This window comes from Hyla sarda, chromosome 2 (assembly GCF_029499605.1).
Source record: "Hyla sarda isolate aHylSar1 chromosome 2, aHylSar1.hap1, whole genome shotgun sequence".
Lineage (NCBI taxonomy): Eukaryota > Metazoa > Chordata > Amphibia > Anura > Hylidae > Hyla > Hyla sarda.
Genome location: NC_079190.1, coordinates 35,748,878 through 35,774,198, shown reverse-complemented (window position 1 = coordinate 35,774,198; position 25,321 = coordinate 35,748,878). Strand labels below are relative to the sequence as shown.

Below are 25,321 nucleotides of genomic sequence, written 5' to 3'. Positions count from 1 at the left end.
AAAAAGCCTTTAGTCTAACAGGAAAGTCATTTGCTGAGCCTTTTATAGCAAGGACAATGAGGGAAGATGTATGAAGCTATAGCAAGGCTCTTTTTGTTGCCCATAGCAACCAATCACAGCTCAGCTTTCAGTTCTCATAGTGCTCTTGTAAAATGAAAGTGAAAGTTGAGCTGAGAATCTTACTATAAGGACTCATACTTTCATACTACGGAATTACCGCAAGGATTCTGCTGCTTTGTAGCGGAACTTTCGAAGTAAAATTCACCAGAGAAATCCCGGCACCAAGCTGTAGTGAATAGGACATCGCTTATTGTCCGCGGCAGAATGCTAAATTCCAGAGGGGAATCTGTGCGGAAATTCCTTGGTGTGAACAGGGCATTAGCTTTATAAATCTCCCCTTTATGTCTTGAATTGGGCATAAGGCTTTGTTCACGTAGCGTAAAATTTGGTGGCGTATTTTATTTTATGAGCGGATTTTTGGTCATAATCAGCAAATGCGGGCACATTTTCTTTTTGAAATAAATGTGCGCATGAAATAGAATAGGCCATAACATTTTATGTTGTGTGAACGAACCTAGCCTTAGGTGGATGAACATTTCGTAGGCGGACATTCAGCAAAAAAAAGGCAACGGCAGAACATAAGACCGCTCTTAAATATTCCAGGGAAGATTTGTCCAGAGGAAACGTTGCTAAGTTGCCCATAGCAACCAATCAAATTGCTTCTTTCATTTTTGAAGAAGCCTCTGAAAAATGAAAGAAGAAATCTGATTGGTTGCTATGGGCAACTCAGCTATTTTTCCTCTGGGCAGGTTTTGATGAATCTCCCCCACCATCTCTATAGATGGCAATATAACTCCAAATAGACGTGTCAATTCTTTTAGCGGAGGGCGCAATCGGGATTTCCGCAACAGATGTTTCCACCCTCACATGATGCAGCAGGATCCCATTGAAAACAATTGAGTGGGGTTTTTTATTTCATGTGGGCCTTTTCGGTCATAAACAGCAAATGTGGCTGTAATTTTTTTTTTCTCCCAAAATGCATGCATTAAATAAATTACACCATTAAATGTCATACTGTGCAAACAGGAAAAGGAAACAGAAAGTTTAAAGAAAAACTTTCTAGAATATCTGGACCGAAAATAAAAAAACACTTTTGATATAAGGAAAAAAACAAAACGATTTCCTCCAAAACATTAATATATTTTATTTATCACTTTGAAACAAAGTTTACGTGTTTACCTGAAAGGCACCCCGCGATGACTGACAGCAGCAGATATAGTTTCCATGGCGACGCCATCCTTGGTCACTACGGTCTGGAGTCCCTGTTTGTGTGACTGTTAGCAGTTCTGACGTTCCTTCATTAAAGCTCGGCCTGTGGAGACACAAGACAGGTCTCAGTTAGAGAGAGGGAGGGGAGAAAAGAAGAGAAGACGCACATCTGGCAATAATATGATAGGCAAATCAAAGACAGAGCGAAGCCCTAAAGCAATTAAATGTCGGATACCATAAGCACTCGATGCAAAATGCGAGCTGACACTTGGAAATAAGAGAAGTGATTAAAAGAGCGAGAAAAAACACAGGAGCTATTACCTGCGAACAGTTGTAAGTCATATTAATATAGCGAGATCTCCCTGCCCGTACGACGTGATGGGGAGCTGCTCGCGGCCTTCTTTTGATTTTCAGAACAGTACAACATTATCAATTACAGAGTAACCTCTACACGGAGACGCATTAACTCTTATCGCAATCTCCTTCCTATCTGGCAACTGCTGAACTTCAATGAGGATGAAGCTTACAATTGACCAAAATAAACCCAGTAAGTAACCCAAAAATATTAGGGATACGTTCACACGCACATAATCTGCTACGAAAAATTCTGCAGCTCTGTGCACACAGCAGAATATCCCCATTGATGTCAACACTTTTCCGGGGGGAACCCCAATAAAAGAATGAACATGGTCATTCTTCTGGTGGAGTCTGGAATCAGGAATTTCCATGGTTCTGCCATGGAAATTCCTGATTCCAGACTCCAGATTCCTGATTCCAGATTCCTGATTCCTGAGCATGTTCATTCTTTTATTGGGGTTCCCCCCGGAAAAGTGTTGACATCAATGGGGATGTGGGCATTAGTGCCGATGCCTCCAGCGTCTGCCGCACACAAATTTCTCCGACCAGACATGCCGTGTCTGTATGGTTCTTCAAAGGATAAACCCTTCTTAAAAGACAGTCCTCGTGGATGATTTGCCTCTGGAATTCCAAGGGCAACAGGAATTATCGTAGGGGCAACAGTAAGCATCATCTATTCATTTGACTGTGATATATAGTAGCGCCAATCAGAGTAGGCAATCATAAGGCTATTTTTACATACAGTATTTTGGTCCATTTGTGAGCCATAAATTGGTCCAAAAACTGACAGTTTACAGTTTAAAGGGGTACCTTTTTTTTTAAATCAACTGGTGCCAGAAAGTTAAACAGATTTGCAAATGATTTCTATTAAAAAATCATAATCCTTCCAGTACTTATTAGCTGCTAAATACTACAGAGGAAATTATTTTCTTTTTGGAACACAGTGCTCTCTGCTGACATCATGACCACAGTGCTCTCTGCTGACACCTCTGTCCATTTTAGAAACTGTCCAGAGCAGCATATGTTTGCTATGGGGATATTCTCCTACTCTGGACAGTTCTTAAAATGGACAGAGATGTCAGCAGAGAGCATTGTGCTCATGATGTCAGCAGAGAGCTCTGTGTTCCAAAAAGAAAATAATTTCCTCTGTAGTATTCAGCAGCTAGTACGTACTGGAAGGATTAAGATTTCAATAGAAATAATTTACAAATCTGTTCAACTCTCGGGCACCAGTTGATTAAAAAAAAAAAAAAAAAAAGTTTTACACCGGAGTACACATTTAAGGGTACGTTCACACGTACAGGATCCTGTGCAGATTTGATGTACAGATTTTGATACGCAGGATTTTCTAAAGACAAACCAAAAAACAAAAATAGTCATTATTGTGCACAATTTTTATCTCCAAAATGATTGGTTTGCCAAATGCATGTAGTTGCTATTCAGAAATAAATAAATCCAAAAAAACATCTAAAAAAGGTTCCAAAATTTGCAAATAATGTACAAATGTCAATAATGTAAAAAAAAAAATAAAACGGTGGGTTTTTAATTGTGATGAGGTCTGGGGCATTACACACTCCAAGTTTTCCAGATTTTTCTGCCATGCATGCACTTTCTCCAATGGGATAGCTCTTTAATTGGAGATTAGGATTAGACATCTCCAAAATTGGTTAAAAAATAGAAACTACATTTTGTGCCACCCTTGACTAGTCTAGAAGAGAATAGTGGAGGATCTTCAGAATGTTGGCTCAGAATAGTGGAGGATCTTCAGAATGTTGGCTCTAAGGTAAATAAAATTAAGAAAGTCCATGGGGGACATTTATCAAAGCATTTAGTAGTTTTTTTTTGTTGCTTAAAATAGTTGCAAAAAGTCGCACGTGTGGTGCAAAACAGTCCATGAGTCTTGTATATTGGATTTAAGACTGTGTTTACATGTTCAGGTTTTTAATTGCAACTATTAAATAAAAAGTCAGGAGTGGATTTAAAAAGAGAAGTCTTTTCTTTCTGTGTCCTTAATTTTTGATCTGTTCCTGGCTTTGAATTCAATAATTACAACTAAAAACCTGACCGTGTGAACACAGCCTTACATGGGCCAATTATCAGGAATAAGCGTTCCTACAAATGCTCATTTGCCTGCTAACCAGCCTGTGTAAAAGGGCCTTAATATGAGAAATAACCAACTATCAACCGGCAACTGATTTTGCTTACAGCACCGCCCGCACCTTCCCGGCTATATATTACTCGATGAATTATTGATGCTTTCCTATTTAACAAGCTCTCTGGTCTATTGTTCCTTAACGTTCTAACTTATCAGTTTTTCTGATGTGACCTCCTATGGGAACCCAGTGTATACACAAACTTATTAATGCGCCACATTTCATCTTACCCCCATTAAGGTCAAGATGATAAAATTTCAATGAAGAAAGGTAGCAGGAAATATTCCTTGTAACATAATAGCCTTTAGTTAATCAGTTTTATGATTAATATCTCACGTAAGTCATAATCAGCCTCGGGGGCGGCTTTTACCAACAATGGTAAACTAGAGGTCGGCTAATAGGAGATGAATTGCCCCACCAGTTATTCATGTACCCGTGGATATTTATCATATAGAATGCTCTTTGTATTAAGCACCAGTCCGGTTATTTGCTGCAAATGGCCGTCTATAAATAATAGGGAGCGGTTTGCTTATCTCAGGGATTTAATTGAACTACTGTCCCAGTTGTGTAGAGGGGAAATGGCAATTCTGCATAAAATAGTACAGATAAACAGATTGAAGCGAAGGAGAGCGAACGTGTCCTGCAGCGCTTTTGTGTTTATGATTTATGGTGTTGTAACAACCTTTTAGAATAAAAAAAACATTTTGGCACAAAGGGAACAAGACACATATGTTTCCTGCTATACACTGTAGTTTTTGTATTGGCTGTACTTTTACTGGGTTGAATGCCATTACACTAGAAATGCAAGTATAGCTGTATCATTGCTTCATGGTCAATGGAAAAGAGTGACAATAGAAGACAAAAACAGGTGTCCTGCACTCACCGCATCAGTTCTGATTATACGGCTCCCATCTCGGGCTGCTCCTCCGGATCAGGGGATGACGGTAGCGTGGGGCGCTCAGCGCCCCATGCTACCGTCAGCCCCTGATCCGGAGGAGCAGCCCAAGATGGGAGCCGTATAATCAGAACTGAAGCGGTGAGTGCAGGACACCTGTTTTTGTCTTCTATTGTCACTACGCTGATTGCTGCTTATTTGTCCTAGCACCACCGCACCTGGCGTCTCTTGTTTCCACCCAAATCTTGCCATTATCCATCTCATTGTGCTGCATAGAGAAGGTATCGGTGCCAATGGTCTTTTTCTTATTTGTCAATGGAAAAGAGGTTATCAAAAGCAATTCACAAAGGATTTCCCTAAATGGACAGGGTCTATAACCCCATAAATAAACAGTCTACAAAGTTTTATTCTTAAACCATTTTGTGATAAAACTGATAAAGAAAATTATTACTTTATTCTTTCGGTCAGTATAATTACTGACAGGGATACAGTGATCTCTAGTTCTACCAAGAACCCCTGTGGCAAATAGCTGATCGGCAGTGGAGGTGGGTATTAGAGGGGATTAAAGACCTATTCCAAAAATTCCTTCCATTGTTCGCCTTTTTGGTGTTATAGGTAGAAATAAGTGAATTTTGGAAAAATTTGATTTGGGCGATTTGCCGAATTTCCCCCCCAAAAATTGTTTTGTTCCGGATTGATTTGCAGTGAATTACTATTAAAAACAGCTATTTCTGGCCTACAGAGAGCCTCATTAGGGATGTAGAACACTTTGCCTTCTCCTAACATGCATATGGAGTGTGCTGTGTTAGTGAAATAATACTGGTATTCAGTATGACATGCAGATTACAGGCATCGCTATTAGAATCACTGCCGCAGAGCATCTGGATGTGGCAGCAGGGAGACCATATGGCATCAAAATTGAGAATAAATAGATTTTTTTATGTAATTTATATTTAATTAAATATTAATTTATTTACACTTTTTGAGTACCCATTCTGGTGAGTATCAAGCTGGTGGTCCACCGCAAGGAGAGCTACCACCTGTTCCAGCCCATGCCTCTCAGCCCTGTTTTACTCTTTGTGGAACTGCAAATTTCATTTAATCAGTCATGATTTTATTGTTATTGCTCCAACCTGTTTCATTGGATTTTTTGGGTAATTTCACAGCTAATATATGATGTTGATGGCCATAGGGCCTCAATCTTGAAAAGATTACATCGATTTTTTTAAATTTAAATGTAAGATTTTGACATTTAAATTTAATATTACACCCCCAAGTTTAACCCCTTAAGGACCAATGACGTACCGGTACGTCATTGGTCCTGCTCTTCTGATATAACGCGGGGTTACACAGTAACCCCGCGTCATATCATGGCGGGCCCGGCGTCATAGTGAAGCCGGGACCCGCCTCTAATAGCGCGCAGCGCCGATCGCAGCGCCGCGCGCTATTAACCCTTTAGCCGCGCGCTCAAAGCTGAGCCGCGCGGCTAAAAGTGAAAGTGAAAGTTCCCGGCTAGCTCAGTCGGGCTGTTCGGGATAGCCGCGGCTAATCGCGGCATCCCGAACAGCTGACAGGACAGCGGGAGGGCCCCTTCCTGCCTCCTCGCTGTCCGATCGCCGAATGACTGCTCAGTGCCTGAGATCCAGGCATGAGCAGTCATGCGGCAGAATCGTTGATCACTGGTTTCTTATGAGAAACCAGTGATCAACATAGAAGATCAGTGTGTGCAGTGTTATAGGTCCCTATGGGACCTATAACACTGCAAAAAAAAAGTGAAAAAAAAAAGTGAATAAAGATCATTTAACTCCTCCCCTATTAAAAGTTTGAATCACCCCCCTTTTCCAAGAAAAAAAAAACCACAGTGTAAATAAAAATAAAAATAAACATATGTGGTATCACCGCGTGCGGAAATGTCCGAATTATAAAAATATATCATTAATTAAACCGCTCGGTCAATGGCGTGCGCGCAAAAAAATTCCAAAGTCCAAAATAGTGCATTTTTGGTCACTTTTTATATCATTTAAAAATGAATAAAAAGTGATCAATAAGTCCTATCAATGCAAAAATGGTACCGTTAAAAACTTCAGATCACGGCGCAAAAAATGAGCCCTCATACCGCCCCATACACGGAAAAATAAAAAAGTTATAGGGGTCAGAAGATGACAATTTTAAACGTATTAATTTTCCTGCATGTAGTTATGATTTTTTCCAGAAGTCCGACAAAATCAAACCTATATAAGTAGGGTATCATTTTAATCGTATGGACCTACAGAATACATATCAGGTGACATTTTTACCGAAAAATGTACTACGTAGAAACGGAAGCCCCCAAAAGTTACAAAACAGCGTTTTTTTTTCAATTTTGTCGCACAATGATTTTTTTTCCCGCTTCACCATAGATTTTTGGGCAAAATGACTGACGTCATCACAAAGTAGAATTGGTGGCGCAAAAAATAAGCCATCATATGGATTTTTAGGTGTAAATTTGAAAGAGTTATGATTTTTTAAAGGCAAGGAGCAAAAAACGAAAATGCAAAAACGGAAAAACCTCCGGTCCTTAAGGGGTTAATGTCCCAGACCCCAGCGTTTACTTTGAATAAATAGTGTGGTTACAAAAGACCAAATCTAACAAGGAGTCACATGTCACATGACGTGACTATGACCCCTGCCGCACAAAACACACGGTCTGATGGTACACTACTGGCTGGGCAGGACAGCTTTCCAGGGCAAACTCTGCTAGTTGCAGCCACAAATCAAGTTTGGCTGCCCAGAAGTCCAGTGGATCTTCAAGATGTGTTGGCATGGCCAAGTCAAGGTATGTCACCACCTGCTGGTCCAGGTCCTAATCCAGGTCTACCTGCTGCTGATGAGTTGCTTCCCTATGCGGGTGAAAAAAAGCTACACTTCAGTGACTGTAGACTCAGGCTGCTGCTGAGGGAGCTGGTACTGCTCCTGCCACCCCATCCCTCCCCAGCAGCCATGGTAGTTGAAGGTGAGCGCAGAGGGCCCCCTGAGTCAGCCATGCGAGAGGATGGACGATCATCGGCCAACTGACTACGTAGGATGTTTCTGTAGTAGGTCAGTTTGTCCTCCCTCTCAGTGGGTGTAAAAAAGGCCCCCATTTTGTGCCGGTAGCGTGGGTCCAATAAGGTGGAGAGCCATAAATCATCCCGCTGCTGAATAGTGACAATTCGGCGGTCACTACGCAAACAAGTCAGCATGCATCGTGCCTTTTGTACAAGTGACTTGGAGGGACTCCCTGCCTCCATCTCCACTGCATACTGCCACGGTGTGTCTGGGTCCTCTATCTTGCCTTCCTCATTACCCTCTAGCTCCTCTAGCTGCTCCTGCTCCTCCTCTCCTATCAGATGACTGTAACAGAGCTGGATGTGGATCCCACAATTACAGAGCCCTGAGGTGGCATCAGTATGAGGAGACCATATAGTGGCTGAATTACACAGCCTGGAGTTGGCGGCAGCATGTGGAGAAAATACAGTGGCTGAATGACACAGCGTGGAGGTGGTGGCAGCATGAGGAGAACATATAGTGGCTGGATGAAACAGCCTGGAGTTTGTAGCAGCATGAGGAGAATATATAGTGGCTGAATGACACAACGTGCATACACAGGAAGACAAACAAGCAATAGGGAATGCTTAATCTCAGGCTAGGGGCACTGAAGATCCGGCAGGGAAATGTGGGAGGTGCAGGGATATATAACGTGGTGTCAGGTGCAAACACTAATTATGGGTGCAATGGTCCTTTAAATTTCAGAGCTCCGGCGTTCATGCACCCTAGGAGACGGGGAAGCTGAGATAGGGGGTCAGCGGAGCGTGGTGAGTGACGAGCTTGGATTTGCATGCGGGCGCGTCTCGTGATGAGAGTCCCAGCCCTGCCGGCAGACGGGGACCCAGGGACACTGCGCTCACGCCGGAGTTTGCGGCTGGAGCACAGTGTGTAACAATGATTAGAAAACACGCCCATCTCACGAAACCTAAACTGTGCTCCACTGTGCCCCTCCCCCTCCTTCTCCAGTTCAGCCCCCCTCAGGGCTCATGTGGCCGTGAGATGTAGGCGCCACGTCTCTAGTGCCCTAAATTCAGCGAGTGGAGATTCCTCAGTTTGAACACACCCTTACAGGAACAAATTAGTACACCACTTAGATGTACGTATGTAGTATGCACTTACGATGGGAGAAAAATGCGCTACAGTACACTTAAAAAAATACTTTGACGCTAGGGCCGCGGGGCACTGAGCCGTCACCATTTTGGAAGCTACACCCCTCAAGGCACGTAACAAGGGGTACAGTGAGCCTAAACACCCCACAGGTGTTTGATGACTTTTCGTTAAACTCGGATGTGAAAATGAAAAAAACATTTTCACTAAAGTGCAGTTTTTCCCCCCAAATTTACCATTTTTACAAAGGGTAGTGGGACAAAATGCCTTCCAAAATGTATAACTCCATCTCTTCTGAGTATGGAAATACCCCATGTTAGGACGTAAAATGCTCTGCGGGCGATCTACAATACTCAGAAAAGAAGGAGTCACATTTGGCTTTTGGAAAGCAAATTTTGCTGAAATGGGTTTTGGGGGGGCATGTCACATTTAGCAAGCCCCTGTGGTGCCAGAACAGCGGAAAAAAAACAAACACATGGCATACTATTTTGGAAACTACACCCCTAAAGGAACATAACAAGGGGTACAGTGAGCCTTAACACCCTACAGGTGTTTGATGACTTTTTATTAAATTTGGATGTGTAAATGAAAAAAAAAAATGTCACTAAAATGCTGAATTTTCCCCAAATTTTACATTTTTACAAGGGGTAATAGGAGAAAATGACCTCCAAAATTTGTAACCCCATTTCTTCTGAGTATGGAAATACCCCATGTGGGGACGTCAAGTGCTCTGCGGGTGGACTACAATGCTCAGAAGAGGAGGAGCGCCATTGAGCTTTTGGAAAGAGAATTTGTTTGGAATGGAAGGCAAGGGCCATGTGCGTTTACAAAGCCACCCGTGGTGCCAGAACAGTGGACCACCCCCACATATGACCCCATTTTGGAAACTACACCCCTCACAGAATTTAATAAGGGGTACAGTGAGCATTTACACCCCACTGGTGCTTGACAGATCTTTGGAACAGTGGGCTGTGCAAATGAGAAATTACATTTTTCATTTTCACGGACCACTGTTCCAAAAATCTGTCAGACACCTGTGGGGAGTAAATGCTCACTGTACCCCTTATTACATTATGTGAGGGGTGTAGTTTCTAAAAAGGGTCACATCTGAGGGTAGAGTCCATTTTTCTGGCACTATGGGGGCTTTGTAAACACACGTGGCCTTCAATTCCGGACAAATTTTCTCTTCAAAATCCCAACGGCGCTCCTTCTCTTCTGAGCATTGTAGTGCACCCGCAGATCACTTTACATCCACATATGGGGTATTTTCTTACTCATAAGAAATGGAGTTACAAATTTTCGGGGCTTTTTTCCTATTTTCCTTTGTGAAAATGAAAAATTTAGGGTAACACCAGCCTTTTAATGAATAATTTTTTTAATTTTCCCATCCAACTTTAATGAAAGTTTGTCAATCACCTGTGGGGTGTTAAGGCTCACTATACCCCTTGTTACGCTCCGTGAGGGGTGTAATTTCCAAAATGGTCACATGTGGGTATTTATTTTTTTGCATTTATGTCAGAACCGCTGTAAAATCAGCCACCCCTGTGCAAATCACCAATTTAGGCCTCAAATGTACATGATGCGCTCTCACTCCTGAGCCTTGTTGTGCACCTGCAGAGCATTTTACGCCCACATATGGGGTATTTCCGTACTCAGGAGAAAGTGCGTTACAAATTTTGGGGGTCTTTTTTTGCTTTTACCGCTTGTGAAAATAAAAAGTATGGGGCAACACCAGCATGTTAATGTAAACATTTTTATTTTTTTACACTAACAGGCTGGTGTAGCCCCCAACTTTTCCTTTTCATAAGGGTTAAAAGGAGAAAAAGCCCCCCAAAATTTGTATTGCAATTTCTCCAGAGTACAAAAATACCCCATATGTGGCCCTAAACTGTTTCCTTGAAATACGATAGGGCTCCGAAATGAGAGAGCGCCATGCACATTTGAGGACTAAATTAGGGATTGATTAGGGGTGGACATAGGAGTATTCTACGCCAGTGATTCCCAAACAGGGTGCCTCCAGCTGTTTCTAAACTCCCAGCATGACTGGACAGTCAGTGGCTGTCCGGAAATGCTGGGAGTTGCTGGTTTTGGAAACACAATATGTTTTACATTTTTATTGTGTGGGGGGGGGGGGGCAGTGTAAGGGGGTGTATAAGTAGTGTTTTACCCTTTATTTTGTGTTAGTGTAGTGTAGTGTTTTTAGGGTACTTTCGCACTGGCGTGTTACAGTGAATTTCCCGCTAGGAGTTTGCGCTGCTGCTCCCTCCAGCTGTTTCAAAACTACAACTCCTAGCATGTACTGACAGACCGTGCATGCTGGGAGTTGTAATTTTGCAACAGCTGGAGGCACACTGGTTGGAAAACCTTCAGTTAGGTTCTGTTACCTAACTCAGTATTTTCTAACCAGTGTGCCTCCAGCTGTTGCAAAACTACAAAAGCAAAGGAAATGCTGGGAGATGTAGTTATGCAATAGCCTAAGGTAAGCAACTACAACTCCCAGCATGCTGACACAGCTGTTTGGGTATGCTGGGATTTGCAGTTTTGCAACATCTGGAGGGCTACAGTTTGTAGACCATTGCACAGTGATCTCCAAACTGTGACCCTCCAGATGTTGCAAAACTACAAATCCCAGCATGCCCAGACATCTAACAGCTGTTTGGGCATGCTCTGAGTTGTAGTTTTGCAAGATCTGGAGGGATACAGTTTAGAGACCACTGTATAGTGGTCTCAAACTGTAGCCCTTCAGCTGTTGCAAAACTACATATTCCAGCACGCCCAAACAGCTGTCTGGGCATGTTGGGAGTTGTAGTTTTGTAACATCTGGAGGGCTACAGGTTAGAGACCATTGTTTAGTGGTCTCAGACTGTAGCCCTCCAGATGTTGCTAGGCAACTTACCGGCTTCCGTAGGATCCAGGGAGCCGTCCTCTTCTTCTGCATGACATAGCCGCCCACCAATCACCATCGCCCGCTGCCTCCGGATGGTAAGTGGATCTTCGGCGCCGGTCCCTGTCAGTTTCCCCATCCTGTACCGCGTATTGTTGTTGGGCAGGACAGGGAAAACAAAAGTTGACCCCCCGCCCCCGATCTGCTATTAGTCGTCGCTTCTGATGACCAATAGCAGGGATAGGAGGGGTGGCACCCCTGCCACCTCACTCCTATCCCTTTAGGGGGATCGTAGGTGTCTTAGTCAACCGCGATCCTCCTTATATTCCTGTATGACCCAGAATCGCTGAATTCACTTGCGATTTGCGCCGATCGCTGACATGGGGGGATGACCCCACTGGGCATTTGTGCGGGGTGCCTGCTGATCGTCCTTCGTCCCCTTAAGGACCAACAAATTTTATTTTTGCGTTTTCGTTTTTTTCCTCCTCGCCTTCTAAAATCCATAACTCCTTTATGTTTCCATCTACAGACACTTTAAGGGTTTGTTTTTTGCATGACCAATTGTACTTTGTAATGAAACCTCTCATTTTACCATAAAATGTACGGCAAACCCAGAAAATTATTTTTTAAGGTGGGAATTTCAATGAAAACCACAATTTTGCACTTTTTGGAGGGTTTCGTTTTCACACTGTACACTTTACGGTAGAAATGGCATGTGTTCTTTATTCTGTGGGTCAATACAATTAAAATGATACCCATGGCTAGATATTTTTATATTTTTGTACCGCTTAAAAAAAATCTAAAACTTTTTGTACAAAATCAGTAATCTAAAATCGCCTCATTTTGACCATGTATAACTATTTCATTTTTCCCTATATAGGGCAGTATGAGGGCTAATTTTTTGCGCCGTCATTTGTACTTTTTATAGATACCACAATTGCCTATATAAAACTTTTATATAATTTTTTATGAATTTTTGGGGGGGAAATAAAATGGGACAAAAAAGCATCATTTTTTGACTTTTTTATTTTTTACGTTTACGCCGTTCACCATACCTCATTAAACATACATCATTAACATTATATTTTGAAAAACTGATAATTTGTATTGGGGGAGGGGATTTTTCACTTTTTTTTTTACTTTTTATTTTTTCTTATTTTTACACTTTTTATGTCCCCATAGGGGACTATCTATAGCAATCATTTGATTGCTAATACTGTTTAGTGCTATGCATAGGACATAGCACTGATCAGTATTATTGGACATCTTCTGCTCTGGTCTGCTCGATCTCAAACCAGAGCAGGAGACGCCGGGAGATGAACGGAGGCAGGTGAGGGGACCTCCATCTGCCATTTTAGATGATCGGATCACCGCGGCAGCGCTGCGGGCGATCCGATCATCCATTTTAACTTGGGCATTGCCGCAGATGCCATGATCTGTACTGATCATGGCATCTGAGGGGTTAATGGCGGACATCCGCGCGATCGCGGATGTCGGCCATTACCGGCGGGTCCCCGGCTAGCAGATAGCAGCCGGAACCTGCGTGTATGACGCGAGCACCGCTTTGATGCTCGAAGTACCGCCAAACCAGGACGTACATTTACCTCCATGGTTGTTAAGGGATTAAAGAGAGGCTAAACATTCAGGATCTGCACTCTAAGGCCCCGTTTACACTACGGAATTCCTGGGCGGAATTCCGTGGTGTGAATTTAAACATTAGTGTGAACGGGTTTCCGCGAGACCCGTTCACACTGCGGAATTTCAGCGGCAGACATTTCCACCGCTGAAAGTTTACCACGCAAAGAAAGAACATGTTCATTCTTTGCGCGGATTCCGCGAGCACTGCATAGCCGTCAATGGTGACGGCTTAGTGCCCCGCGGCCCTAGCGCCGAAGCACTATCGGCGGCGGCCACCAGTCGGAAGCTCCGCTCGCGGAATTCATCCGCGAGAATTCCGACGTGTGGACGCACCCTAAGTGAGCCGAGAGCAAGTAATTATGAACAGATGATCCAGAGTAACTGAGCAACTAATAACTATAAGAATAGCAGAATCATTCCTGCTATTTGTAATAGAAAATACAGGATATTTTTTACAAAGATAACGTGCTTGAGACAATTTTTTTTTATGACAACTGTATAATGAAGATTCCTAAAAACTGATGGTTTGAATGTCTAAACCTGAGATTTTACAGATCTCATTTCAGCATAATTTTTAAAAATTTTACATTTTTTTCAAACAAAATCTGCAGAGCTCAAAGAACCAACATCTGACAAACACCGGCTGTTTTATGTCATCTAGCAGGTGCATAAATCTATCGGTATGTTATAATAAATGTCACAGCTATGTAATTATCTGCAGTCTGGTTAGTCGTCCTTTATATAACTTTTGACATTTTAAAAGGACAGTCATGCCTTTATACAAATCGCATGAAAACATATGTTGTGCAGATGGAACCACATGAAGGTACCACGCTAAAAAGGTTCAGCTCATACTCCCCTTGCAGGCCTATTGGACAAACTAGTATGTAAAAAGGGTAAGAAGGTATAAAACCAGTTCAAAATATTTTGGAGGGGTCGGGTCTTAGCATCCCTTTGATCAGCTGACACTAGTGAGGGAGTGCTACCGTATTTTTAACCCTATAGGACGCACCAGCATATAAAGGTGCAAAATCTCGAAAAAAAAGATTCTGAACCCAACAGTGATCTTCACCCTGCGGACCTCCAGATGTTGCAAAACTACAACTCCTAGCATGCCCGGACAGCCGTTGGCTGTCCGGGCATGCTAGGAGTTGTAGTTTTGCAACATCTGGAGGTCCGCAGGATGAAGACCACTGGTATAGGAGGTAATACTCACGTGTTCCTGCCGCTTCGGACCCGTCACCGGTGCCCTGGATGTCGCTCCATCGCTGTCGCCGCGTCCCCGTGGTGTCCCCGACGCTCCAGACGTCTTCTTCCCCGGGATCCACGCACTCCGTCGCCGTCATCACGTCGCCGCAATCACGTCGCTACGCACGCCGCTCCTATTGGATGACGGGACGGCGTGCGCGACGACGTGATGATGTCGAAGGAGAGCGCCGGCCATTCAGGGGATCCCGGCCCGGAGAAGACACCGAGGAGGCAGGTAAGTTCCCTCCCGGTGTCCTGTAAGCTGTTCGGGACGCCGAGATTTCACCGTGGCGGTCCCGAACAGCCCGACTGAGCAGCCGGGTTAGTGTCACTTTCCCTTCAGACACAGCGGTCAGCTTTGATCGCCGCGTCTGAAGGATTAATACAGGACATCACCGCGATCGGTGATGTCCTGTATTAGCCGCGGGTCCCGGCCGTTGATGGCTACAGGGACCGCCGCGATAGGTGTGTGTATTCGCTGTATAAGACAGTTTTGGTGAAGAAAAAGTGCGTCTTATACGGCGAAAAATACGGTAATATAAATGTTCATCTTTTCTGCAGTGCCTCAATAGGAAAAACAAAGTATTACAGTGAAACCTGCAACAATGTGTCTGTTGTTTTCATAAGATCCCTGAGATTATTCAGAGCTAATATGTACATAATTTTACAATTGAACAACATAAGGTAAAAAAAAAATAAAAATCATGAATAGAGGATAAGTGTCTGATGCTGGGCGGTCCGACTATTGGGATCCCGTAAGATCTCTCACACGGGGCCACAGCTACTTACACATCCATGGAGAAGAGCAGCCCCCACGTTCCTGGATGCAAGTGAGGGTGCACTCAGCCAATCACTGGCCGCAGTCATGTGCTGCTCTAGCCAATGATCAGTTAAGTTGACCATCGCATGCTTTCCTCCAGAAAGGTTGGGGGCAGGAGTGCTTACACACCGTAAGTAACCAGACCCAAGTAAAGGAGATTGCAGGAGGCCCCAGCAATCGTACTCCGCCCGAACAGACACATCTCCTATCCTGTAGGTAGAGGATAAGTGTCTGATAAGTTCAGATGCCTGGACTACCCCTTAACTGAACAGAGAGTCATACAGTGCATGACATTTTCCAGCAGTTCCTGCTCCTGTATGTTCTTTCAGTGGCACACCATCACCGTAGGGCACCAAAGAAAGTAAGCACAGGAGCAATATTTGCCTCTCTGCTCTGTTAACATTCATTAACATTTCCTTCCAGGTAATGCCTCCCTGCTCAGTGTTTAAGAGGAGAGACTTCTGCCATTGATATAAGTATTTGCTCCTGTACACAATATGCCTGAAATTAATTACAGTACATTCTGATTCAGGCAAATACTTTTTTTTTTGAGGGGATATAGATCTAAATCTAAACAAGCTTATTTGACCATCTCTGTCACGCCCCCTCTTATAGGCTTGCATTGAGGGGGCGGAGCGTGACATCACACGGGGGTAGAGCCGTGACGTCACTATGCTCCGTCCCCGTGATAGCCAGTAATCAGACCCGGAGCAAGCACGCTCCGGGGGCTGATTCTAACGGGGTGCGGCGTGGTAGATCACAGGGGTCCCCAGTGGCAGACAGGGGATAAGATGTCTTAGCGCCGGAGTACCCCTTTAACAGGCTGCAACTCACATCACCACACATAACACCCCAATCATTACAAACGCATAGAACATCACAATGATCACAAACACATATACTGTACACATATAGCATAAACAACTACTGATAGAGTGCTATTTTATTTCTAAGCTTGTTGTCTTGAACTGTCATTTCTTCCTCTTTATTGGTACACAACTACCAAATGTTGTTAACTACCTATTAAACTTTTATTTAGTAATAATGGGATTAAAAAAAAAAAATAAAAAAATAAAAAATAAAATATATATATATATATATATATATATATATATATATATATATATATATATATATAAGATAGAGAAAACATAATTCCCCCACACCACATCTCACAGTAGGAAGTCAAGATATCTACTACCATTGAACATTTCATTTTAGGAAGAAATAATAATCTTCCAATATGACATTTATTTCACTGTTTGCTTATCAAGATATCGCTGAAAAGTAATTACAAAGAAGCCGGAAAGTATTTAGGAGAATTTGCATAGAAAAGAACACAGAAAAAGATTACGATATTTACAGCAAACACGAGGCAGCAGTAAATCGTATTCATCTGTCTTATTGTTCATTCATTCAGTGAATTGTAGCATTCGCTGGGAGTAAATGTGTCCTTCACCAGCAAGTCACAGGAATCATCTAATGCGGCAAATCTACGCCGCGATACCACCTGGTGAAAACAATGACAAACTCCATGCATGAGCCCAACTAGTTAAAAAAAAATAAAAAAGTAACAGTCTCTATACAAATCACTATTTAACCTTTTGGAGGGCCATATTCCGAAGGGAAAAACTAAAAAAAAAGATGTAAAAGATAAGGAACAAAATAAAATAGTAATCTCCATTGTCATCATTTGCATTTATATTGCATCTCAATTCCGAGATCTCTATCCTCCCTCTATCCACCCAATCACATTATACCTTAAGTACAGCTTGAAAAGGAGTTCCTTTAGCTTTAGACATTTTTGTTTTACATCGAAAGGGGGGGGGGGGGGGAAATTATACACAGTGATCTCTCAACATACGATGGTAATCCGTTCCAAACGGACCATCGTTTGTTGAAACCATCGCATGTTGAGGGTTCCGTGCAATGAAAAGTATAGGACAGTGGTCTACAACCTGCGGACCTCCAGATGTTGCAAAACTACAACACCCAGCATGCCCGGACAGCCGTTGGCTGTCCGGGCATGCTGGGTGTTGTAGTTTTGCAACATCTGGAGGTCCGCAGGTTGTAGACCACTGTTAGAGGAAGTTGTACTCACCTGTCCCCGCCACTCCGGACCGTCACCGCTCGTCACCGCTGCCCGGGATGTCGCCGCCCATCTCTGTCGCCGCGTCCCCGAGGTGTCCCCGATGCTCCGGCAAGGCCTCTGCTTCCCCGGCAACTGCGCTCTCCGTTGCTGCCATCACGTCGCTACGCACGCCGCTCCTATTGGATGACGGGACGGAGTGTGCAGCGACATGATGCCGACGATGGAGAGCGCCGACAATGCAGGGAATCCCGAAGAGGACGCGCCGGAGCCCTGAGGACAGGTAAGTGATCGTCAGCGGACCACACGGGGCACCGTAAACGGCTATCCGGTGGCAGCTGAAGCAGTCTGCGCTGCCGGATAGCCGTTTATGCGATGGCCCCGACATACAAAAGCATCGTATGTTGATGCTGCCTTCAACATGCGATGGCCTCTGAGTGTGATCGTATGTTGAAATGATCATATGTCGGGGCCATCGTAGGTCGGGGGGGGGGGGTCACTGAATATATATATATATATATATATATATATATATTGATATAAATTTGGATTAAAGCGTAAAGTATAGTATAACAGATATAAGATCAGATGCATTAAAAGGGTACTCCGATGGGAATTTTGTTTTTTTTAATCAACTGGTGCCAGAAAGTTAAACAGATTTGTAAATTACTTCTATTTAAAAATCTTAATCCTTCCAGTACTTATCAGCTGCTATATGCTCCACAGGAAGTTCTTTTATTTTTGAATTTATTCTCTGTCTGACCACAGCGCTCTCTGCTGACACCTCTGTCCATGTCAGGAACTGTCCAGAGCAGGAGCGAATCCCCACAGCTAACCTCTCCTGCTCTGGCAGTTCCTGACATGGACAGAGATGTCAGCAGAGAGCACTGTGGTAAGACAGAAAAAGAAATTCAAAAAGAAAAGAACTTCCTGTGGAGCATACAGCAGCTGATAAGTACTGGATAGATAATGATTTTTAAATAGACGTGATATACAAATCTGTTAAACTTTCTGGCACCAGTTAATTATAAAAAAATGTTTTCCACTGGAGTACCCTTTAAAGGGGTAGTCCAGTGGTGAAAAACGTATCCCCTATCCTAAGAATAGGAGATAAGTTTGAGATTGTGGGGGGTCCGACCACTGGGGCCCCCTGCGATCTCTCTGTACGGGGGCCAGGCTCTCCGGCCAGATAGCGGGTGTCAACCTCCGCACGAAGCGGCGTCTGACACGCCCCCTCAACACATCTCTATGGCAGAGCCGGAGATTGCCGAAGGCAGCGCTTCGCCTCTGCCATAGAGTTGTATTGAGGGGGCGTGTTGGCCGCCGCTTCGTGCGGAGGCTGACACGCCGCCTTCCCGCGGGCTGTCGGGGCTCCTTACAGGAGATCGCAGGGGGCCCCAGCGGTCCGACCCCCCGCGATCTCAAACCTATCCCCTATCCTTAGGATAGGGGATAAGTTGTTCCCCACTGAGTCACCACTGGACTACTCCTTTAAGGTCATTAAATGGGGGTTTTGTTTCTCGAAAAGTCTTAGTAGTAGATGCTCAGCTGAGAATTGTGATACTCTCCTCCTCGGCTGCCCCCCTCTGTTGGCTCTAAACCACATTTAATTTGAGGTATATGTTTTTTTTTTTCTGACATTACCTCCAATGGAAGACTCCTATGTATCCCACTTTCCAGGCACTTGGTGGCATGGGTTATCTATAGGCTTCAGTTCCACTTGGTGTATATTTTTTGCAGCATGTCTATATATTGCATGACATAGTCAACTATTCAGTACAGGTTAAACACATTAGTCTACCCGCCCCTCCTTGGCCTAAAGAGGTACTCCGCCCATAGACATCTTATCCCCTATCCTTTGGATAGGGGATAAGATGTCTGATTGCAGGGGTCTCGCTGCTGGGGACCCCAACTATCTCTTTTGCAGCACCCCCGTTCTTCAGATGCACGGAGCGAAGATCGCTCTGTGGTTGATGACGGGTGATACAGGGGCAAGAGTATTGTGACGTCGCGGCCCGGTATCGCTCATCATCACCATGGAGCGATCTTCGCTCCGTACAGCTGAAGAACGAGGGTGCTGCAAGAGAGATTGCTGGGGACCCAGCGACGGGACCCCTGCAATCAGACATTTTGGGGGGCATTTACTAATCTTTTACTATGTAGTCTGGTTTTTACCCTGTTTTTTTCTACTTCATTTTTGACTATGTGCGACAAATTTACTAAATTGTTGCACGGCATTAATAAATTTGGCGCACATAGGCAAAAGTGGGAAATTTACTTCATGTAGTAGAAAAAATAGTCTGTTCCTTTTTCCTGCTGTCTGAATAGGTTTGGCTGCTGGTTTGCTTCTGGATCTTTTGTTTTTGAGGTTTTTTTTTAGCTTTTTCACCACATCTAAATAATTCAATAACTACAGTGGTCCCTCAAGTTACAATATTAATTGGTTCCAGGAAAACCATTGTAAGTTGAAACCATTGTATGTTGAGACCATAACTCTATGGAAACAGGGTAATTGGTTCTAAAGGCACCAAAATGTCATCCAAAAATAGGAAAAAGTGACAAAGAAAAATAAGTAGATAACTGATATAGATAAAGCAAATCCTTACATATAAAAGTAATAAAGATCTGCTGGGAGCTGTAAATCACTGTCTATGTCAGTGTTTCCCAAGCAGGGAGCCTCCAGCTGTTGCAAAACTATAACTCCCAGCATGCCTGGACAGCCAAAGGCTGTCCGGGCATGCTGGGAGTTGTAGTTTTGCAAAAAATGGGGCCACCCTGCTTGGCAAACACTGGTCTATGTAGAGGACAGGAGCTTCTTCAGGGGTCCTGTACAGTACAGGCAATGTCCAAAACAAGTAATGGAGTCGCCCTCACCTGGTGTCCAAAAGAGCAGCTAACCCTGATACAGGTAAAGTGTACAGAACATGTAATACCAGTCAGTGCATACACTTCAGTAATACAGGGGTTTTACCAGTGAATGCCCATTTTGATTGGTTGGTTCTTCCAGCCATTGACACGTTTTACAGATCTGGACTGTCTGTAGCATTGTATGTTGAGTCTGGTTTCAACTTACGATGGTCCAGAAAAGACCATTGTTTGTTGAAACTATTGTATGTTGAGGCCATTGTAAGTTGAGGGATCACTGTAAATTGTAGTCATGGCTCAGAAGTGGTAAACGGCGTTTAGTGTGTGTGTGTGTGTGTGTTTATTACATTTTTTTAACACAGTTTTTTTCTCCCTAAATGTACTTACACTTTTTTTTTTTTTGGTTACTTCTTCTACAGATCTGTGTATCCTGTGGACTCCTTCGGATTCGGTGGACTACTTCGATGACCAGCGTTTTTCTTTGCTTGATGTTAATAAAATGGTTAACGAGGGCTTGTGGGGGAGTGTTTTTTGTAATAAATTTTTTTTAAAACCTGTTGTGTTTTATTTTTATTTTACTTTACTAGACAGGCTTAGTAGTGGAAGCTGTCTTATAGACTGAGTCCATTACTAAGCTGGGCTTAGCGTTAGCCACAAAAACAGCTAGCGCTAACCCCCAATTATTACCCCGGTACCCAACACCACAGGGGTGCCGGGAAGAGCCGGTACCAACAGGCCCGGAGCGTCAAAAATGGCGCTCCTGGGCCTAGGCGGTAACAGGCTGGCGTTATTTAGGTTGGGGAGGGCCAGTAACAATGGTCCTCGCCCACCCTGGTAACGTCAGGCTGTTACTGTTTGGTTGGTATTTGGTTGAGAATAAAAATAGGGGGACCCTATGCGTTTTTTTAATATATTTAATTATTTATTTAAAAAAAAAAAAAACGCATAGGGTCCCCCCTATTTTCATTCTCAGCCAAATACCAACCAAACAGTAACAGCCTGACGTTCCCAGGGTGGGCGAGGACCATTGTTACTGGCCCTCCCCAGCCTAAATAACGCCAGCCTGTTACCGCCTAGGCCCAGGAGCGCCATTTTTGACGCTCCAGGCCTGTTGGTACCGGCTCTTCCCGGCACCCCTGTGGCTTGGGTACCGGGGTAATAATAGGGGGTTAGCACTAGCTGTTTTTGTGGCTAGCGCTAAGCCCAGGTTAGTAATGGACTCTGTCTATAAGACAGCTTCCACTACTAAGCCTGTCTAGTAAAGTAAGAAAAAAACACAACAGGTTTTAAAAAATTTTTATTACAAAAAACACTCCCCCACAAGCCCTCGTTAACCATTTTATTAAAATCAAACAAAGAAAAACGCTGGTCATCGAAGTAGTCCACCGAATCCGAAGGAGTCCACAGGATAAACGGATCTGAAATGAGAAGAAAACAAAAAAATGGGTTAGTACATTTATTATCACCTGCTCACACATCTCCCGCCCCGCACGACTACAACTGCCAGCATGCCCTTACAGTAAGGACATGCTGGGAGTTGTAGTTGTGTGGTGCAGGAGATGTGTGAGCAGGTGATAATAAATGTGACAAGCTTGTCCCCTGCCCCCAGCTGCAGGACTACAACTCCCAGCATGCCCTTACAGTAAGGTGGGGCGGAGGCCGGGCACAGTGTTTCCCAACCTGGGACTTGTAGTTTTGCAACATCTGGAGGCACCCTGGTTGGGAAACACTGTTTTAGGCCAGTGTTTCCCAACCAGGGTGCCTTCAGATGTTGCAAAACTACAAGCCCCAGCATGCCTGGACAGTCAAAGGCTGTCTAGGCATGCTGGGAGTTGTAGTTTTGCAACATCTGGAGGCAACCTGGCTGGGAAACACTGGCCTAAAACAGTGTTTCCCAACCAGGGTGCCTCCAGATGTTGCAAAACTACAAGCCCCAGCATGCCTGGACAGTCAAAGGCTGTCCAGGCATGCTGGGAGTTGTAGTCTTGCAACATCTGGAGGCACCCTGGTTGGGAAACACTGGCCTAAAACAGTGTTTCCCAACCAGGGTGACTGTTTTAGGCCAGTGTTTCCCAACATCTGGAGGCACCCTGGTTGGGAAACACTGTTTTAGGCCAGTGTTTCACAACCAGGGTGCCTCCAGATGTTGCAAAACTACAAGCCCCAGCATGCCTGGACAGTCAAAGGCTGTCTAGGCATGCTGGGAGTTGTTGTTTTGCAACATCTGGAGGCAACCTGGCTGGGAAACACTGGCCTAAAACAGTGTTTCCCAACCAGGGTGCCTCCAGATGTTGCAAAACTACAAGTCCCAGCATCCCTGGACATTCAAAGGCTGTCTAGGCATGCTGGGAGTTGTAGTTTTGCAACATCTGGAGGCAACCTGGCTGGGAAACACTGGCCTAAAACAGTGTTTCCCAACCAGGGTGCCTCCAGATGTTGCAAAACTACAAGCCCCAGCATGCCTGGACAGTCAAAGGCTGTCTAGGCATGCTGGGAGTTGTAGTTTTGCAACATCTGGAGGCAACCTGGCTAGGAAACACTGGAATAAAACAGTGTTTCCCAACCAAGGTGCCTCCAGATGTTGCAAAACTACAAGTCCCAGCATGCCTGGACAGTCAAAGGCTGTCTAGGCATGCTGGGAGTTGTAGTTTTGCAACATCTGGAGGCAACCTGGCTGGGAAACACTGGCCTAAAACAGTGTTTCCCAACCAGGGTGCCTCCAGATGTTGCAAAACTACAAGTCCCAGCATGCCTGGCAAGTCAAAGGCTGTCTAGGCATGCTGGGAGTTGTAGTTTTGCAACATCTGGAGGCAACCTGGCTGGGAAACACTGGCCTAAAACAGTGTTTCCCAACCAGGGTGCCTCCAGATGTTGCAAAACTACAAGTCCCAGCATGCCTGGACAGTCAAAGGCTGTCTAGGCATGCTGGGAGTTGTAGTTTTGCAACATCTGGAGGCAACCTGGCTGGGAAACACTGGCCTAAAACAGTGTTTCCCAACCAGGGTGCCTCCAGATGTTGCAAAACTACAAGCCCCAGCATGCCTGGACAGTCAAAGGCTGTCCAGGCATGCTGGGAGTTGTAGTCTTGCAACAACTGGAGGCACCCTGGTTGGGAAGCCTGCGCAACTTACCGGCTTCCGTAGGATCCAGCGCTGCACGACACTGCCGCGCGACACTGCCGCGCGACGATCTCCGACAGCGATCGTCGCTGGAGCCTCGGAAGGGTAAGTGAACCTCTTCGCCGGTCCCCTTCAGCTGTTTAGTTTTGCAACAGCTGGAGGACTACAGTTTACAGACCACAAACCAGGGGTCTGCAAACTGTGGCCCTCCAGCTGTTGCAAAACTACAACTCCCAGCATGCCTGGACAGCCAATGGCTGTCCAGGCATGCTGGGAGTTGTAGTCTTGCAACATCTGGAGGCACCCTGGTTGGGAAACACTGTTTTAGGACAGTGTTTCCCAACAAGGGTGCCTCCAGCTGTTGCAAAACTACAACTCCCAGCATGCCCGGACAGCCAATGGCTGTCCAGGCATGCTGGGAGTTGTAGTCTTGCAACATCTGGAGGCACCCTGGTTGGGAAACACTGTTTTAGGCCAGTGTTTCCCAACAAGGGTGCCTCCAGCTGTTGCAAAACTACAACTCCTAGCATGCCCGGACAGCCAATGGCTGTCCAGGCATGCTGGGAGTTGTAGTCTTGCAACATCTGGAGGCACCCTGGTTGGGAAACACTGTTTTAGGCCAGTGTTTCCCAGCAAGGGTGCCTCCAGCTGTTGCAAAACTACAACTCCCAGCATGCCCGGACAGCCAAAGGGTGTCCAGGCATGCTGGGAGTTGTAGTCTTGCAACATTTGGAGGCACCCTGGTTGGGAAGCTTGCGCAACTTACCGGCTTCCGTAGGATCCAGCGCTGCACGACACTGCCGCGCGACACTGCCGCGCGACAGTGCCGCGCGACGATCTCCGTCAGCGATCGTCGCTGGAGCCTCGGAAGGGTAAGTGAACTTCTTCGCCGGTCCCCTTCAGCTGTTTAGTTTTGCAACAGCTGGAGGACTACAGTTTACAGACCACACACCAGTGGTCTGCAAACTGTGGCCCTCCAGCTGTTGCAAAACTACAACACCCAGCATGCCCTGACAGCCAAAGCCTATGGCTCTCAGGGCAGGAGCCCGGGCTGACATTACAGTGCAGCCGCCCGGGCTCCTCATACGGTCTCCCCGCTACCCCCCTTGTCTCCCGCCCGGGCTCCTCATACGGCCTCCCCGCTACCCCCCCCCCCTTGTCTCCCGCCCGCGCCGCTCAGCTCCCGCTGCTACAAGACTACAACTCCCAGCGTGTCCTCACTGTAAGGCCATGCTGGGACTTGTAGTCTTGCAACATCAGACAGATGGGAGTTGTGTGGCGCTGGCAGGTGAGAGGGGGGATATAAATCACTGTAGTGTCCCAGTAGCGCAGTGAGGGTAGCGGGGAGAAAGTATGTCGGAGCCCGGGCGGCAGTAGCTTTTCCTGCTCCATGTTGGAGCTGGAGTAAATTTAGTCAATTTTTATGGCCGTTGCGACAGTTTATTGCGCAACTGCGACTGTCTCAGTTAATAAATTCCTGACCACTGCAAGTAAAAACTGAAAACTTGCGTAAATTAAGCGGGAATTTTTTTTTTTACTTTCTAGCTCTTGCTAGGGAAAGTCGCACAATTTATAGGGTAGGCGCAATTGCGACAATTTTGCGCCAAAAATAGTCAGAAAAAACTGACTAAACCCCTTAGTAAATGCCCCCCTTTATCCTTACTGAACCATGAATGCTCTGCAGTAGGGAAAAAATATAAAATGTGGAAGAGGAATGTTTTGTTGGTTTATACAGCAATGTAGTAAAAAATTTAAGATTGCATGTGTAACACTGTGATGTCTATATCTTAATCAGCATTGTTGTAATTTTT

The 25,321-nt window shown here is 44.9% G+C and overlaps 1 protein-coding gene across 3 annotated transcripts in view; it reads right to left on the bottom strand.

Moving 5' to 3' along the window:
- Positions 1 to 25,321, bottom strand: part of CNTN5 (contactin 5) — a 1,441,523-nt gene that overhangs the window by 741,484 nt on the left and 674,718 nt on the right. For all 3 annotated transcript variants that reach the window (XM_056561527.1, XM_056561528.1, XM_056561529.1), the window contains one exon: positions 1,240 to 1,372. In XM_056561527.1, the coding sequence (XP_056417502.1) occupies positions 1,240 to 1,297 (58 nt within the window). In that variant the 5' untranslated portion in view covers positions 1,298 to 1,372. The remainder of the gene's footprint in view (positions 1 to 1,239; positions 1,373 to 25,321) is intronic.